This window comes from Crassostrea angulata, chromosome 5 (genome assembly GCF_025612915.1).
Source record: "Crassostrea angulata isolate pt1a10 chromosome 5, ASM2561291v2, whole genome shotgun sequence".
In the NCBI taxonomy this organism is placed as follows: Eukaryota; Metazoa; Mollusca; class Bivalvia; order Ostreida; family Ostreidae; genus Magallana; species Magallana angulata.
The window spans coordinates 38,819,054-38,837,678 of record NC_069115.1 but is presented as its reverse complement, the minus strand read 5'-3'; the positions used below and the strand labels follow the sequence as shown (position 1 = coordinate 38,837,678).

General features: G+C 35.5%; 1 protein-coding gene across 1 annotated transcript; it reads left to right on the top strand.

Annotated features, from left to right (window-relative positions):
* Positions 1 to 1,551: 1,551 nt before the first annotated feature.
* LOC128183309 (uncharacterized) lies at positions 1,552 to 18,374 on the top strand. The gene is made up of 8 exons (XM_052852269.1): positions 1,552 to 1,641; positions 3,060 to 3,217; positions 4,549 to 4,675; positions 6,976 to 7,103; positions 7,336 to 7,459; positions 8,720 to 8,841; positions 11,871 to 11,928; positions 13,971 to 18,374. The coding sequence occupies exons 1-8, from the start codon at positions 1,638 to 1,640 to the stop codon at positions 17,957 to 17,959; spliced, it is 4,710 nt and encodes a 1,569-aa protein (XP_052708229.1). The 5' UTR covers positions 1,552 to 1,637; the 3' UTR covers positions 17,960 to 18,374.
* Positions 18,375 to 18,625: the final 251 nt, after the last annotated feature.

The window sequence follows — 18,625 nt, the reverse complement described above, 5'->3', positions numbered from 1 at the left end:
CCATGGGTTTGTGTAGGCGCAGTGGTGTGGGAAGCAAATTTAAAGTGGGGGGGGGGGGAGGGTGCTAGACTTATCAAAAATCTTGACAAGCAACAATTATAAACAAGGTTTTAGTTACGGTTACGTCTTACTATGCCACACACTCCTCCACCCCGGTTCCGACGCCTATGTAGGCGTGAGAGGATTGTACATATTTGGTGTGGTTTTCGATTAATATGGAAGTACATGTACATGTACATATAAGATCACAGGATTTTTTTTTTCAGAAAGAGAAGGATTGCGAGTGAAATCTCAAGTATGATCAAGGGGTCCAGGGGTGGCCTTAAGATGTTTCTATAAAATTTTTTGAGACGTTAAAGGGGCATGGTCACGATTTTGGTCAAATTTTATTTTTCTGTTTTTATTATTTACAATGCTTTAGAGATGCATTCCTAATGATCAAATGAAATTTGGGTGCCAGTTGATGAGTTTTAAGCAAGATACAGGGCTCACAATTCTTCGTCATGTAAACAAGGCTCGTGCCCTGTTTTTGTTCACATGGGTTTTATATACCAGTAAAAATTCTTTTTTAAGCTGATTTGTTATTCTTATTCATTTCAAGCATAAATAGCCGGTTCCTAACGATTAACACATTCACTGTAGGTCTAAAACTTGAATTTTCACTTAGACATTCAAAATGTAAACAAAAGCTTTGTTTACATAGCGAAGAATTATAAGCTCTGTAACTCGCTTATAACTCAACAAATGACACTCAAATTTTGGTTGCCTATTGAAAAAGCCTTATATAACTGAAGCATCGTACTCATTAAAATCGGAAAAATAATTTTTGAACAAAATCGTGACCATGCATGCCCCTTTAAATAGTAAAACAAAACAAAAATAAGCCTCAGTATTGGTGATCCTGATATCTTTTATTTTCTTTCCTATTTCTAGTACCCCCCCCCCCACCCCCATTTTCAAAGAGGGTGGGGGTGCAACCCCCACGTAACCCTGCCTTTGGATCCACCACTGAAAAGCATCAAATAGCGTATATATGATGTAATTACCACCAAGTATGCAAGTTGTTTAACAGTACATCAGTTTATTAACATAATAATATATAAAAGTACTTTCTATTGTTATTTAACATGTTTAAATGAAAGAAAACTTTGGTATAATTCTGGATTGTTGGAAGGTCAATATATATATAAAATATTGAAAAAAAATTCCTGGCGAGACAAAATGCTGTCAAAAAATGGGCCTATAGGTAGGAAATTCACTCCTGTTCATTCGCATAATTTAAAAAAAACAAAAAAAAAAACGAAACAGTATGTTACAAGCACTAAATTTACAACGACATATCTAGATCCGTTTGTTTTTTTAATCTATTTTAAAACTGTTGTAAATATACTTCTTATTGTATAAATATGAACATGTAAATGTAAATCTCATTAACTTTTTGTAAATTTTAAGGGTTTATAAAAGAGGAAATTTGTGTTAAGTTTATGCGTGTGCGGCATCCCTTTGATGTACTGAACGAAATTTTGGAACGAACTATAGAACCTAGGTTTGTATGGTCACGTGGTACGCCGCCATATTTGAGAGACACTTGCACGAAAGAAATGAGTTGACAACTTGATACTTCTAATAATTTCAAAATGGGTAAGGATTGTTTTAGAATTTCTTCTTTTGACAAATTCATAAAGTGAAGTTTTCAATCAATTGATCAACTTATTACATGCAATTTAAGAGATTATTTAATTTAAGCGCCAAAATAATTCACGTTCGGTCAGGAAGTCAATATAACTGACAGATGATGGGGATAAACTTTTTTTCAGTGAGAGTCAATGTTTTAGATTAACTTTAAAAAAGGAACCGCTTGTTTAAAAGTTTAATTCATGCAGATGTGAAGATAAAAATCGTGTTTTTTTCTCTAATTTTACGGTGCATAAGCAACCGTAACCGCTTCAGGTATATTGTAAACATTCCATTATCATGATGTCAACATTGAACAATGTCTTTCTCACTCATCACACCTGAGCAGACGTCATCCACTAAACAGGAAAAAAGTGATAAAGTCAAGTCATTCACAAAATAATGAGACACTTGCCCCAAAGTTACTTGTGTATTCAAAGATAATACAAGTAGGAACACTCAAATAAATAGTATTTGTTTGGATTACACAGGAACATCACACTTACAGATAAAGTGTACAAGTGTATACATCGTTATGTGTGGAAAGTGAATACACTACAGCATACAATAACAGATTGTTTATGATTTGAATTGCTTGTCTAAATGTTACTTGTTTTGAAAAGTATTATTCTTGAGACAATAATTATGTTATGAATACACAGGTGTCAAAATTATCCTCCTTTTTCATGTTGTTTAAAGTATGTATACTGTATCCATTTATATCATAATATGTGTCTACAAAGGATTTCTTAAAAAAAAAAAACTGTAGCATTGACATGTTGGTTTGGATATGGAAACGTTTCAACACATCATTATGTAGTATATTTGTTTAACCGAATTATCCAATTTTAAGGAAATTTAACAGTATTTCCTGATTTTTTTCTCCAAAAATTATGCTTCCCTATGATATTGATTACATTATGAGTCAATGGGGGAGGGGCAAATTCCTATTGGAAACACTCTTAGAACTTAGAATGTTAATATATATTTCTAATGATTTTGCAGTTTTGTACAAAATATATAATGTTACAAACCACATTAATTTATATTCATAAATCATTCAAGGAAAAGTTTTTTTTTTGTTTGGGGGGAAAGGGAGATCATGCCACATCACATAAACATGTGACTTTGATCCAGGGACTGTATTATGTACTTAAAGTACAATAAGAAATCAATCTGTATATGCAAGATAATGTGCTCCTTCCCTATTCATAAAGGAACAATATCCTTTTTATTCTATTTTTTTAAAAAAAATTTTTTACAGTCACCTTATTGTTGAACACTATGAAAGCATTCCAAAATGATGCAAAATTTGTGACTCCCCGGAAGGATAGTAAATTTTAACGCAACACATTTTGTAATTGTCGCGATGCTTTCTGTTGCAGTTGACGTTTTGGTCGAATTTGATTACGACGCGGAACAGGAGGATGAGCTCACAATTAAAGTCGGAGACGTCATCAGGAATGTCCAAATGTCAGAAGGAGGCTGGTGGGAGGGGGAGTTAAACGGGAAAAAAGGGATGTTTCCCGACAACTTTGTCAAGGTTAGTTAAAATAAAGGGAAAAAGGAATGTTAACATGGGATGTTTCCCAATAACTATGTCTTAAAAGGGAGGAAAAGGAATGTTTCCCAACATTTTTGTGAAAGGGAGAATTGGGTTTTCCAATAGCTTTGTCAGGGGGAGAAAAGGAATGTTTCCCAATAGGTTTGTCATGGTTTGTTAACATAGAGGGAAGAGGAATGTTTTTTGATAACTTTGTCAAGGTTTGTTGCATAGTTGGGAAAATGAACTTTGTCAATGTTAATTTGTTTATAAAAGGGGAGAAAAAGAATGTTACATAACAACTTTGTCAACAAGGTTTGTGTATATGGTGGGTGGGATGGGGGTTAGAGAAGGAATGTTTCCTGACAACTTTGTTGAGGTTTGTTAACATGGGGGGATGTAATATTAAATTAGTATTCAGATAGTATTTTATCTGAATTTAACTGGGACTTTGGTTAAACCAGATTCATAAAGCAAAGAAAACTGTACATATTTTTAATAGTTTGGAGTTTACGATGCTATAAGGATCCTTATGGTCTCTTGAGATGATACAAGTTTACATGATGGGCTTCAAAATTTTCGACCTATATTTGGCAATCAAGACTGTTGAACAGAGAAAGAGCTGTCTAGTGCCAGCACCTAATATTATACAGGGCATGTACTAAAACCATAGTGTCAAGGCTTGGTACATCTTCATATTATAGAGCTCTCTTGCCCTCTCAAGGCTGTTTTATTAACATTTGCAATCTCTTTAATGATTCTTTAATGTCAGGTATTGGGTCAAAGCATTAACATGATTAATAAGATTATTAGTAATAAGCATTTTATTTGATTAATTTGGTTTATGTCCAGGACAATGACTTTTTGGTGGATTCTATCTTGGTTGATGTCTCGCAGAATGTAATATTGCTTTAGAACAAAAAGATGTAAGAACAGTGAGCTCTATTGAGCAATGTTTCAGCATTGTTTTCTACAGAAAAATAGATTCTCTATGCATATGTACATGTGTATTGACGTGTTGCTAAAGTAAGATATTTTACCCCAGTTATAAGTTAATTTTGAACTGTTCAAGTTTGTTAAGAAGTGCAGAACTTATATATCCAGTAATACTGAAGCAAGGAAATGTTTGTGCTATCAGAGAATAAACAAACATTGCATTACATCATAAAAGATTTATAAACAAAATTTACCAAAGGAATTAAATAGAACTTGACTTTGTTGGTAAACAAATTCAACTTTCAGGTATCCTTTCGGGGGATTAGTTGCCATTTGTTTCACACACCTAATTATTGTTTACCTTGATATATTGAACGATGTGTCTTTATGACTAGGTTATAGAGAAGAAAAAGGAAGAACCTAAGAAAGAACTGCTGGTAACACAACAGAGATCTTCCGTCAGAGAACTAGCGAATAAACTTAAAGATGTCCATGTTGGTGCAGCACCACAGAAAAGGAAAGGTAAATAATGTCATTATTGTGTTATCCTTTTGTGGTGCTTCGACCATCTGTGAAGGGAGATAACTATTACAGGAATGGAAAACAATAATTCCAGGGAGATAACTCTTACAGGAATGGAAAACAATAATTCCATTATAGAACTGTTTTCACAAGAGCTTGCTTGGACTTTGGGTAGTGCGTAAAAAAACTCAATTTGATGAAGCCAGGGTCTACTCATGGTTAACTGTCCAGGTATTGGCTAATAGACATAAATAGTTTGAACGCAATGACACTCATCAGACTTCATCCAAGGATGTATATTTTGTAGATGCAGCATCAGTTTTACACAACAAAGCAGATCTTGGTAAACAATTTTCTGGTTTTGACAGTCTATGAATTCATATTAATGAGCTTCTCTTAGCAAATTAGAAAGAAGGAGGTCAATATTTTCAATATCTTAAACTAAACTAATATTTTAGAGCTTGTTTTGATGAGCCAAACTAGATAGTAACATCACAAAGAAAGTACAAGCTCTTGTTAAAACGGTTCTAAGACTGTAAAATTGTAAAGACTGTTTATTTATGTCAAAGCTTGCCCTGCAAGACATGTAGACATTGGTGTCTGCATTTCAATTATGATTTTGATGCTTTAGTTGAAAAATAAGTTTCACCCATTAAAATGAATATTAATAGTTTTTATTTTGCGGTTACAACAGGCTTAAGAAAAAAAAGTTTGTGTTACTTTAAATGAAATGAGACAAATCTGTTAGTTTGATTTCTTGAATTTATAAGAAGTCTAATGGATTATTTGTGTTGTTTTCATTATTGCTATATATATATAGGTTATTACTAGGTCTTCATTAATCCATAAACTAGTGTTCGTTTACTAATTATACAGATTAAGAGGAAATCAATAATTATTGATATCTGATAGATGTTTATTTGAGGAAACGACTCTTATCAACGTGATTTTGGACCAGTAATTGGGGGGAGGGGTGAATTCCCTAATACAAGCTGTCATTGATTAAATAGTAGTACTTATAAGTGAAACATTTATGCATGAATTGTTGTATGATTTTGAATTTTAAATTATTTCATGTATGATCATTAGTTTTTGCAAATCATTAAGGGGATGTTGATGTTCAGAACACATAACATGTTTATCTTTGTCCCCGGAAACACTTGTATGGCCACACTTGAATATAAATCTACTTGTTGCCAATGCAGCACCCAATTTGATGATAAGTTATTAGGAAAAATATAAATTCAAAATAAAATCCCTTTTCTTTTTATCATCCAAAAAAAGAATTCAAACAATTCAATAAGTGTACATCAACTATTAATGGCTGAAGTCAGTATGCCAAGATTGATAGCAAATGTTTCTTTAAATTCAAAGATATGTTTCTTGAAAATTGCTATTGATAATGAAGACATTATATCAAAGAAGTTATTTCTTCTGTCAATTTAGTATTCACATTGACATATTTCTTTGAAATGACCCGGTTATAATGAAGATCTGTTCTTACATGTTGTGTTTGAAAAATATCTCAATTCATTTCACATCATTTCCATTTTCTATTATATAGTTAAGTTGACCTCATTTAATACTGATTTATTATAATAACGGTAAAGCAAATTATAAAAATCACAAAACCCCCTATTATATCATAGATTAACCATTCTGAAAAAATATTGATTTCTTTTATACCAGTAGGTATGCTATCTCAACATTGTAAAAATAAATGCTTTATAGCAGAACTGCATCTGTATAACAAAAAACTAAAAAAAAACAAAAAAAACAACTTACCTACATGAAAGCTAGAATAACAAATATAGTTATTGATGTCATTGCTGTTCAAAATCAAAATAAAAACTCAAAACCCATGGATCCTGATCATCAAACATTTTTTTGTAATGTAGGAACAGCTGTTTTGTGTTATATAATTGTAGGCCATTGATTATTTCTTTTCATGTCTTAACAAAATATGTTAGATATTATAATCGTTAGATTGATGAAGCCTAGCCAGCTTGATTCAGCTGTAGGCTTTTATTTATCTTAATTGGGAACTCTATATCCTTATTGATTAGATTGTCACCGCATACACTTAATGAGGCATTAGTTGTATTTTGTGCAGAAAACTGCCGTGTTGATTTTCCAAAAAAAAATCCTACATAAGTTGAATAGCATACCATATTGGAGAGATCATGTTTACAAAGCTGAAGAAAATCCGAAGCATTGGTATATGATATACTTATTATGGGTCATTGTTGTATCGTGTGCTGGAAGAGCTGTAAGATTTGATATCTTGTGATCTTTTTCAGAACATCACCATGGTCATCATCATCATTCAGAGAAGAGGAAAAAAGCCAAGGTGTTGTTTGACTATGAACCCGAAAATGAGGATGAACTAAAAATAGAAGTGGGTGACACTGTGGAAATCATCAAACAGGTGAGGAAATTCCCTTAATCAAAGTCCACAGGGACCTTATTCAGGGTTATTCAGGGTTCAAATTGGCAATGATTTTAAAAATTTAGAAATATTTTGAGAAAATTATGTAATATTAAATGCAGCAAGGTGCAGCAGGTGTACTAGCAAATGTTAGTAGAAAAGAATGAAATCTGATGATGTTTACAAAGCTTTACATTTGTATGAGGAAGGTCATTGTTTGCTGATTTTGTAGGAAGAAGAAGGATGGTGGGAGGGTGTGTTGAACGGAAAGACCGGGGTTTTCCCCTCAAACTTTGTGGAGATTATCAGTACAGAGGACGAAGAGCCGAACAATGATTTGTCTGAATCTCAGCCAGGTAAAGGTAGTTCTGTGTGGGAACAAATGTGCCCTATCATAAAGATCAATCTAATATATATTTGAACTGGATGTTCTGGATTTGCTGCCACCTTTCAAGCATCATACTTGAAAGGTTTCTCAGACATGCCCTATCAAAAAGATCAATCTAATATATAAGTATAAACTGGATGTTCTGGATTTGCTGCCATCTTTCAAGCATCATACTTGAAAGGTTTCTCAGACATGACCATGTACTGAATGTATTTAGGTGTTTAAAAAGTGATGGCTGATTCCCAGCGTCTAATTTGAATTAATAGTCTATAAAAAAGTAAGATGGGACAAATAGCTTGCCAGATACAGACATGTCTCATGAAAATTCCATACAGTAAATCAAACGAAGTGCCAGGGAAGGGCAATTTTGCTTCGTTATAACCGAAATTCGTTATATCTGTAAAGTTAATAGAGTTATATACTGTAAATTTCTTTTATTATGCGGTACTTAATTCCGCGATCCCACTGGTTTGTATCAAATTGCAAGAATATAAAATCGCGAACGTTGAACTTTCTCCTTATTTCTTAATAAAAAATAATGGCGAGATTTTAAAATCTGTGAAGGATGCTTCTTGTGATTTTACACAGACATTAATTCCTTGCGTTAAATTAGGAATTGACAGTAGTCACGGAGAATGATAATAACTTCGCTGTAAGCATCAATTCATTATAAGCGTGGTCGCTTTACCGGTGTTTTACTGTATGATATGATATACAATGAATTGAAGGTGCATGTAAGTCTCTGGTATATTATATGTGGTGTACTGTGGAATCATCATTGTGGGGGACCAATGTTTGTGGCTTTCGTTAGTAACCCTTGCCCACAAATCAACATCATGAACATGTATCCAATATTTGTTTATTAATTATTAAAATTACCCCATTACACTACCAACGAAATTACGTCCTCTTGAACCAAGTTAATTTTGGCTACCCACGAATAAAAATGATTCCACAGGTTATTATACATGTACTTAAAAATACCAAAAACCTACATAATGACATTGGTGTATATAGTTATAATTAGACAGAAACCATGTGCTGTTTTGAAAAAAATATCCAACATCTGCAGATACAGTCAGTAAAGAGAATGAAGGACCCTCATAGGATCATGATTACTTTGAGAAAAGACCACATGAAATATGCCAGCTGTTTTGTTTGTTAACAGTTTTTGCATTTACAGGTTTCTCACTGATTTGTATGACATAAAATTATTCTTATATTACAGCTGAAGAAAAACCAGAAACAAAAGGAAAGAAAGTGATGGGTATTGGGCTGGGAAACATATTTGAAGGTGGACCCATCAAGTTACGCTCAACAGCAGCTAGTGCTAAGAGACCTGTTGAAAAAGTAAGTGGATCCAAGTACCCTCCTTGTCAAGAGATTTAATGTAAAAAAAATGCTGATATATGATGATGCACTTTAAAACCATTTTAACAAGAGCTTGGACTTTGGGTACTAGTAGTTGTGTCAAACAGCAATGTGACGTAGGCCTGTCTATTTCATCGCTAGCCACTCAGCCATGGCTCTTTGAAATCAACAAGATTTGTCTGCCTTTTGAGCTAATACTACGCAATCGATGCATATTTCACTTGAAACTGCATCATTTTTAATTTGTTTTGACGTGAGGAATACATAGCTACGCCCTACTGAAAGTCCAAGGTCTTGTTAAACTGGTTCTATTTTGGTCTGAAATCAATTCAATTCAACCAAAATTATAGGATATTTCAATAATCTGTTGTTCATTAGATACAATAGACAAAAATTGTGATAAAACAGACAAGTGTACTTCCTTCATTTTTTTAATCTCATTTTTGTTGAAACGTATCCTTCCTCTTCCTCTTTGTTTGAAAATAAAAGTTTCAGGAAATGTGCATGTAATTTGACACCCACACAACATATTCTATTATCTGCTATTTCTTTTACAAGTCTGAGACAATTATGTAGGTTGATGCTTGGTGCCAGTCAAGATGTTTTCCAAAATTGTTATCATTGTAATAGTTTCATGAACCTTTCAAAATTAAAATGCACATCTTTAGGCAGATGACAAAATGTTTTTATCTGTCTCCCTGATGCACTGTGTGAGGTAGGGTGATCATTTTAAGGGTAAAAGGTTGCTTATTGCTAAAAAAGAGCTTTTAGTTATTTTCAAGGTCAGAGGTCAAGGTCATCGGATTCGATTGAATATTTCCAGTCCTAAAACATTTTATAGGCAAAATACAGACCATAAACATGTTGAATAGGATGATCATACTTGGTACTATGATTGGTTAAAGTTAAGAACATTTTCTCAAGGTAAAAGGACATGGTCAAGATAGATTTTGTCTGTCCACACCTTGAAGGCCAGACATTTTGGAAGTATGAATATTCTTGGTACATAGATTGCCCTTGGCAAAAAGGCCCTATGTAATTATTACCGTATTTTCCCGACGATAAGTCGGTATTTTTTTTCTCTGAAGCAGAGTACTCGACTTATGGTCTTGATCGACTTGTCTAAGGCTTGAGGTCAGAAAATTGTGAAAATTTTTTATTAAAAATCTCGGTTTTAATCATCTTGAGCTGGCTGTGTTATTGAAAATTACGTTGTTGAATTCAATGTTCATCTTTAATTATTATCATTTTCACTCATCTGTTAACACTAGAATACATATTAATAACAGTTATTGAACAATGGTGTATTTTTTTAATCAATTAAAAGTTTTACCGTTCCGTTTTTATAAACACATTGTCACATGATTCCATATATTACTATAGTGGGAAGATAATATTGCGCAGTAAAATTGAAACCAAACTTGGATGGAAAAAAATATTGCAGTAGGTCCGGGGAATGTTTTAAAGTTTTATTATTTTATTAGTAAAGAGTTGTTAGTGAAAAGTATAAATAAGAAATATTTTATGGTCAAAATTAATCTTAAAATAAGTAATCGGCAATTATCATCTCTATTGTTTATACGGTAGACTGATCCCGGTTGTGTTAATAATCTTGCTAAGGCTGACATCTATACGGCAATTTCACTCACTGTGTACATAAAGAGTACCGGTATAAGAGTGATTATAGTTCATTAATTAATTATTGTCCAATTCTTTGATTATTGTTAAATAAAAAATTTAGGAAACGTATGTTTGTCGTATATCGTCATTATCAAGTCGTACAAATGATCGATCTATTCTAACAGTGTCTCTTTAAAATAATAGCGTGTGACTGTATTACTGGATACAAAGTAAACAAGTTTCATCAAATCATAGTAATTGCTAAGCTTTCTGCATTTGAGATCCCCCTTTGAAGTCCGACACGAGACAGGTGCATGCCTCTGACACCGGAAATTGTTAAACAAACATTGACCACGCGCCGAGTCAACAGGTGGCTGGTTACGTAATGGTGAATACACTGGCGATGGTCAGAGTGGATATTTATTTTAATACATGGGAATAAAATATTTCTGTCAAAGTAAGTTTAATTTTGCATAACACGCGATATCGGGAATTGTTTACAATGCAAGCGACTTTGTAGATGTTGTCGGTATTTGAAAATATGATGCATAAGTATAAAGAGTAATTGTTTAAATGTTAATCATTAATAATAGTTGGTAGCAATATTGGGGACATCGTGGCATCATACACTGATAATGTTACTGCAGTTTTATACACCATTTTGAAGCGATAAGTTCGACGTGTCGTCTGAATCGACGTATCATAGGATTTTGTTAAAATTTTGGCTAAAAATGAGCAATTCGACGAGTCGTCCGCATCGACGAGTCGTCGGGAAAATACGGTAATCCCTTTTATATAAATTAGATGGAAAAGTGCTATGTCCATTTGCCATAACTCTCATTATTTTTTTTTCATATTGTCTGGTTTAAAAAAAAACCAAATTATTCATTCACAATCAAATATTGAATTTTAATTTTTTTTTTTTTTAATTTTTGAATGAGAAATATTTGGAGGGCTGTACTTGCCTGTAATCAAGGGGAATAAATGTCGTAAGTGAAATGCAAGTGTGTTGGATTTGCTTGTCAGCCACAACAAAGAGGAAATATAGAGAGAAAGAATACCATGTGCCTCTTCAAATTTCAAGTTCATGTATTTTTGTTCTCAGTAGCTTTGTTCTCCTTGAAAGGATTTCTAGTGGCGTTACAAGTCTGACCTGAGTATATTTGTGTATCTGGCTAATGTAACCATATATTTATTTCCCTTTACAGTTATGAATCATTTCTGTTGTCATTAGTTTTTTCTTGATTCATAGTATCTCAGGTCCAACAGCATTGACATCTTTTTGTATTTCCCTGTTTCATATAATTAATCAAGTGCCTTGGGTACTCGTATAATAGAGTTTATTAATGCAGGGTTTGTTTTGAAATTTTGCATTCAAATATTTGTAGCAGGACCCAAAGCCAATCGTTACAGAGGAACCAGTTGTTCTCAAGAGGGAAAAGCCAGGTATGGTTAATGCACTAACTCTTGTATATACGAGGGTTGTCCCAAAATAATGTAGACAGGACACATAATTTATAATCTGTTCACAGCAATTTCATTAGACTTCTGTGTTTTCTTTAATGACTCTTTGGCAAACAATGCTGAAAAGTTCAAATCTGTACTTTATTTATTTCTGGAGAAAATGAATAATTAGTAACAACAAGTTTTGTCAGGCGGCGCAATATGCGACGTCGAAAATTTCCAGTTTTATGTTGTTGCTAAACCCTCCATATCGCTTACGATAACATTTACGTTTTATTTTCGAAAATGTCTTAGAAAAAATATTATCTTTGAACATGTACCCTGCTTGCAGATTCAATATATATTTCTACTTCTGTATTTTTTAAATATTTTCTAAGTACAAACGATCTGTCGGCTCCAAACTTGCCCCGTTACTCGTTGTCTAACGTCTGTCTTACCGAAATGTGTCGTTCAACATTTTGACGTCCATTGATATCGTTCGGGGTTTCTTTTTTCCACTTATTGTCATCATACTTGTTCAAATAGTTCCAATGTTGTTTAACTACTTATTCACAAAACGCATTTCTCATCGATTTTGTTAATATCATTTACTTCCAAAGCCGCTTAGGATTTATGCTTGGTCTTTACAAAATTGTATCAGTTACTGCTGCGCCGCCTTAAACGCGGACAACGTCATTTTATTATCAGTTAACTTTTCAACTTGTCACAAAACGCGCTATAAAATATTTAAAAGTTTTGTTATAGCCAAAACATTTTCTGAGTAAATAATAGAATTATTATCAAATATCAGTGTATGTTTTATTTGAATTTTTTCATTCGAAAAGTAATTTTCCTCCCAATTTTCAGTTCATTATGTTGATTGTAACTTTTTGTTTTTGACATTGCGCTGCATGTCGAATTTCTGATCTAACATGCTTTCATTTCACTAATTTAATCTCAAACAATGTTCGATTTTAAAACATTATTTGAATGCAAATTTCTTGAACCCTTTGTGGCACAAATTTCATCTTCCTTTGTCTTCGATTAACTGAATAACGCCACTTGTCTACGCTATTTTGGGACAACCCTCGTATGTGTTTGTATGTACAGTCAAACCTTCCATATCATTTCAACATATGGTACATGTATTCTAGATATCATTGTTTGAGATATATCAAAGTTCAGATGTATAAATCAGTAGTTAGCTAAATGTAAACTAAAACTGTACTTGGTGTGGTATATACTCGCATTCAAGTTGTAGTTTAGTTTTGGAAGTTAAGATTTGTGCAATTAAAAAAGTAATGACAGACAATAAATCCATAACAAGTATATCATAAGTAAACGTTAAGAAGTTATTTATTAACATGAATAGATTTATTTGCTTTAACACAAATTTAAACAATTTATTTATTTGAAATTATTTGAAGCATAAAAAACTTAAAAATTACTTACTTTTGAAACAGATTTTTAATACAGTAGACATTTTCTATTTTGCAGACAATAAAAAATCAATATTACAAATAGTGCTCATAAAATTTGTTTAAAGTTCCACATTTGACAGATAAAAAAACTTTTACTCTTCGGTACGAAATTTCATAGATTTTTAAAAGAGATGCATAAATGTGAACCCTGAAAAAAAAATGTCTACTGTATTGTAATGTTCATACAGATATGACTTAAATGCGAGTATATGAATAAATAATAGTTTGTTCCTTTTCTCTGGTGCGCAGTCTTTCATTATTGGTAATGGGCATCATTTAATCACGTTCTTTCTGCACAGGGCTACCACAATCAGCAAGGTTTTAAAATGCGTTGGAAATCTTTTTGTTTAGAAAAGAAAATCAAAAGAACAGTGTTATATAAGTTTTTTTTTTTCAATTCAGTTTCAAAATATGAAGAAAAAAAAGTTATAAGAAGTTCTGATTTTGAGAACAAAATTTGACTTCTCCTCTTTGGTTGTGGTGGCCCCCTTGCATTCCTCTTTGATTGTGGTGGCCCCCTTGCATGCTTTTCCCTCACCCCGCTCTCTCTGCTTCTCTCCACAGCCATGCATGCTTGCACAGCACCCATCCCTCTACCCCGCATGTTGCACACCAGTCACAAGAGCTCCTATTCCAAACGGAAAAAGGTAACCCCAGTCCCTGCCCCCAGGAGTACGCCCTACCCTGCATGGTCTCATAGGGATAACGGTCATAGCCCTGTACTGATATACAGGTCCGATTTTACCAGTGCTGATAATGTGGATGAAAATACTAGTATGTTCCATCATGCATATCATAGAGACAGTGACAGGGAGCAGCTCGGTATAAGACGCTTGGTTCAGACCAGTGAACCTTGTATCCCAGAGAGTGTGGGGGCAGCCAAGCCCACTCATCCCTATTTCCCTCTGTTTGGTGGTATAGTCCATAGCGCAGCTCAAAGGAGTGTGTCGGACCACATCAAGCCAATTGTCGACATGTTTGAAAAAAAAAGAGCAGAACAGGACACCACAGCCAGCTCTCTGGACGACTCCAACAAAGAGAACATGTCGAGGGACAGCCAGAAATCCCCCGAAAAACAGCTCAAACTGAAGAGAAAGTCTGTGCAGGGAAAGCCCAGCTTTTTCTCACAGTTGAGATTTCTTCCATTCAAAACTAGGAAAATTCAACAGGTGGGACCGGAGTCCAAGTCAGAGACTGAATGTAATCTGGGGTTCACATCAGAGAGTAGACAAATGCAGGCGGATGATGGAGAATGTAAAAGTGTGCCAGTCCTTCACAGCAGGGCTGCTAGGAAGGAGATGATGGAAGACAGACAGCCCTTGAGGCCGATTGCTCTTGATGACATCAATGATACAGACCCGGAGGGATATCCCTACATGTCTCCCAGTGATTACAGATCCTGTACCCCAGAGTACGAGTTGGAGGTGGATGATAGGGAAGATTCTTTGGAAGATTTACCATCTCAGAGCAGACACAGGCTTGAACATGCCAGGGAGGATGAGGAAACTTCTTCTAAGAGGCATGAGCGACAGTTGTCGCCCTTTGTGAGTTCCCTGGCAGAGAAATATGCTCTGACAGACTGGAAAGACAAAAGATGGAAGAAGTATGTCAATATTGAGCATGGCATTGTGTCTCCAGTGTACATTGGAGGTAAAGGGAATTTGAGTAATAATGCACTTCAAGATGAGGTGTCCACATGTTCCATGTTCTTTGAGAAGACCTCACCAGAGAAGACTCAGGGTACGAAGAGTGTTATTGCTGACAAACAGAGGGTAACAAAATCAGCTGAGAATTTACAGAGGAGTGAGAGACTAAGCGAGCCACTGAGGGATTCAGTGTCATCTCTTGGTGACAGCTGGCGAAGTGGGCAGGGGGATCTAAGAGGGGAGGAGTACAGGAAAAAGAAATTTGCCACCACTTTTGTCACTGCTTCTGAGGTATACAGACACTTCAGGACAGAAAAGTCTACCATTCAAGGGGAATGTGCAGCCAAACCAAAGACACCAAAGGAGAAAGTTGAAGGGAAAGATTCCGAGTTGTCTGATGTTCAGTGCCCAGAGTATTTGGCGGAGACATTTTCTGGTGCCAGTGCTGCTGCCGAGGAAGACTCTCTTTCAAAGAGCTTGGGAGATTTGGAGAGGTTTCTCTTGGAGAATGTGGCAGAATCAAGTGCATGTGATGAAGGTGATGAATCTCCTTGTCATTCCCCCTCCAATCCCTGGATGTCTCCACCACCTAAGTATGATCTGGGACACAGGGTACGTAATGCACACTTTGATGAGCACCTCATCCACAAGTATGAAAGCTTGTCCCAGAAGAACCTCACAGAGGAGGAAGTCCTAGCTGAGTTGGACTCCAAGTTGAATGCTTATTGTAATGTCGAAACTCAGACCTCTGATACAGAGAATGAAAGGGATGTCGCCTCTGCAGTGAATAGAAGAAATGTTTCTACATCGCCAATGCTAGAAATGGTGAGCTATGAACCAAGTTTGGATCACAGTGATTGCGATACGCCACAGATGACGCCAGGCAAACGGTCGACAAAACCAAGGTATTCAAGTTCTCCCATTGCCAGGGCAGAGCAGTTTGGAGACTATGACATCGAGGGGACTCCAGAGAATGGACTGAACTTTGAAGTGATCGGAAAAAAGTTGAAGGTTCTCGGTGACGATATAAATTCCCGATTAGAGAGTGATTATGACATTGTAGGAACAGAAGAAAATGGAATGAATATAGAGGTGGTTGGAACAAAGGTTAGGTTGTGCACCCCTGAAGAACAGGAAAAGAGAAGAATAAGGTTGAAGGAAGATTGTTCTGAGAGAAGAAAACGGCGATTTTCATGGAAGAGGCTCTTCCAGCCAAAAAAATCAGATGCAGTTCAGTTATTGTCATACAGAAAAACTGAGGAAACAGATGTACCGGTACCTTCAAAAGAAAAATGTAACACCATGGAAAGGATGTCACCTGTGAAAGAAGCAATTAAGACTAAGCTGGATGATGTGGATGAAACAGTCGTTAATGTAGAGTTTAAGCCGGAAGATATATCGGGAACTGTGGAGGCCGTGTTTTGTCATGACCATCATGAAGATGAGCTACTTTCTAGAGATTCCTCCTTCGTCGGCATGAATTGGTCCACAACAAAGATTCAGTCTCACTCTAATGAGTCACAGACTTCGCAAAGACTGGTCCCCAAAGAGTCTCCTGCTGCTTGTAATCTTGTCAAGTATTCGATGGAAGATATTGTTAGAGAACTGGAAGAAGAAGGCAGGAAAATTGAGAAAGAATTCTTGAGAATTGTAACAGACAACACATATGACTTTCTGGAAGATGAGTGCAAGTTTAATAACCCACACAGCCTGATGTATTTAGCAGGAATGGCATGTAGCAAGAGATACCAGCTCATGTATAACTCAGACATATTTGACGAAGGTGGGGAAGGGGCTAGCTATGAAAAATTCCAAGATGACACCCAAGATGACAGTGATTATGATCTTGTGTGTGGAAGGAGGCGCATTGACTTCATGAGAGATGACTTCTATGAGTCCAGTCACAATGAAGACACAGGGGGAGAGGAAATGGATCAAGATATTTGTCCAGACTCCCCAGGCCTGATAGCAAGCATGGCTCGAGATGTGCAGGGTTTGAATCTCACTGCATCTCCCAATTCCAGTGACGCAGACATAGCAAGACAGATTGACTCATTTCTCCGAGATGCTCTGAAACCAATTGATGATCTTGTGCTAAGAAATGACACCTCTGATGATGACTTAGGGGAAGAAGAAATGGAAAACTTTTCTAAAATTGAGAGCAGTTTAAATTCTCAAGGAGATGAGCGAGTGCCCAGTTACACACCATACAATTCCCCCTGTGTAACTGGTGAGGAGCCAAGGTTTTCTGTGGGGGAGGGAGAGGAAGAAGAAGGGGAGGAATGTAATGCCCTGAATAAAAGCTTCTCCACAGAGGATTCAGACATGGATAGCTCTATCAGAGAGGCACTGAAAGAAGTGGAAGGAGTCACTCCAGTAATGCTGGACCACCAGCTTCAGGAAACAGAGTCGGATGAATCTGATGAAAAATTTAATGAAGGTGTGGAAGAAAATGACGGCAATGATGAAGACAACACGAACAACAACTTCTTCATCAATGATGTCAACAATAATTCAGATGAAAGCCTTCATGTCAGAATTGGTAGGCGATATCCAAGGTTCTGCTTCTTTTCTCCCTTGGATGAAGATGACGATGATTCTAACATGTCTCCCACCCATCCCAGCGAAGAAAATCCAGTTAGAAAATCTAACAGTGGACACACTCTGCAGCCATCAAAGTCAGACACCAGAAGTCTGGATACAACAGGAAGCGATAAGTTTTACACGGATGTGGATACCAGTTTAGAGACAAGCAGGGATACAGCCAAGTTCTACACAGACCTGGACAGTACAGTAGAGGACCGGTCGTTTGGAGCCCTGAGACGGACCGCCCGGAGTTCTGGAAGTCCGGCTAGTGAGGATCACGGGGTAGTGAGCTGGAGTATGGACGATTCCATTGAAGTTTAAACTTTTTTATTGTTGTTTGTTCTTTGAATTTGGACTATTTTTTATTTGATATTTGATGTGTATAAAGTTGAATTTCTATTAGGTCTGAATGATATTAGATGTGTAATATGTATTACATCTTGAAATACTTCCACCTGCTCGTTTTAATTTTGAAAATAAAGTGTCTTATTTTTGTGTACATATTGAATAACAACATTTGTTTCCTTATTGTATAAAATTGTGAACAGTTTGATAATCAATTGACAAATTTAATATAAAAAGTTGCAATGGTCTCTGTTACCCTGATTCAATTTTACCACTGACAATTGATTGCTATTGGTAAGACAATGGAGTGTAAATTTCATGTTGAATGCATAATTTATTGATGTTATGTTTCCTTGTTTATGTTCATGAACAATTAAATGGTTGAATATAATTGATTTTGTGCATACTCATATTGATAAGCCTTGTTCAAACACTGATCCACAATGGGATGTCCTTGCTTTGGTGAAATTTCTATGGCCCTCTAGATTAAGTGTCGTATGATAGCTTATTATACCTGTAAAAATTCCACCTGCTTTGAATATCACCTGAATTCTTTACATTTGAGTGTACACAGACTATCTGTATACCTGCAACAGCTGATCACGAGGCAACAAAAACCTATCATGATTCATCAGGCCACAC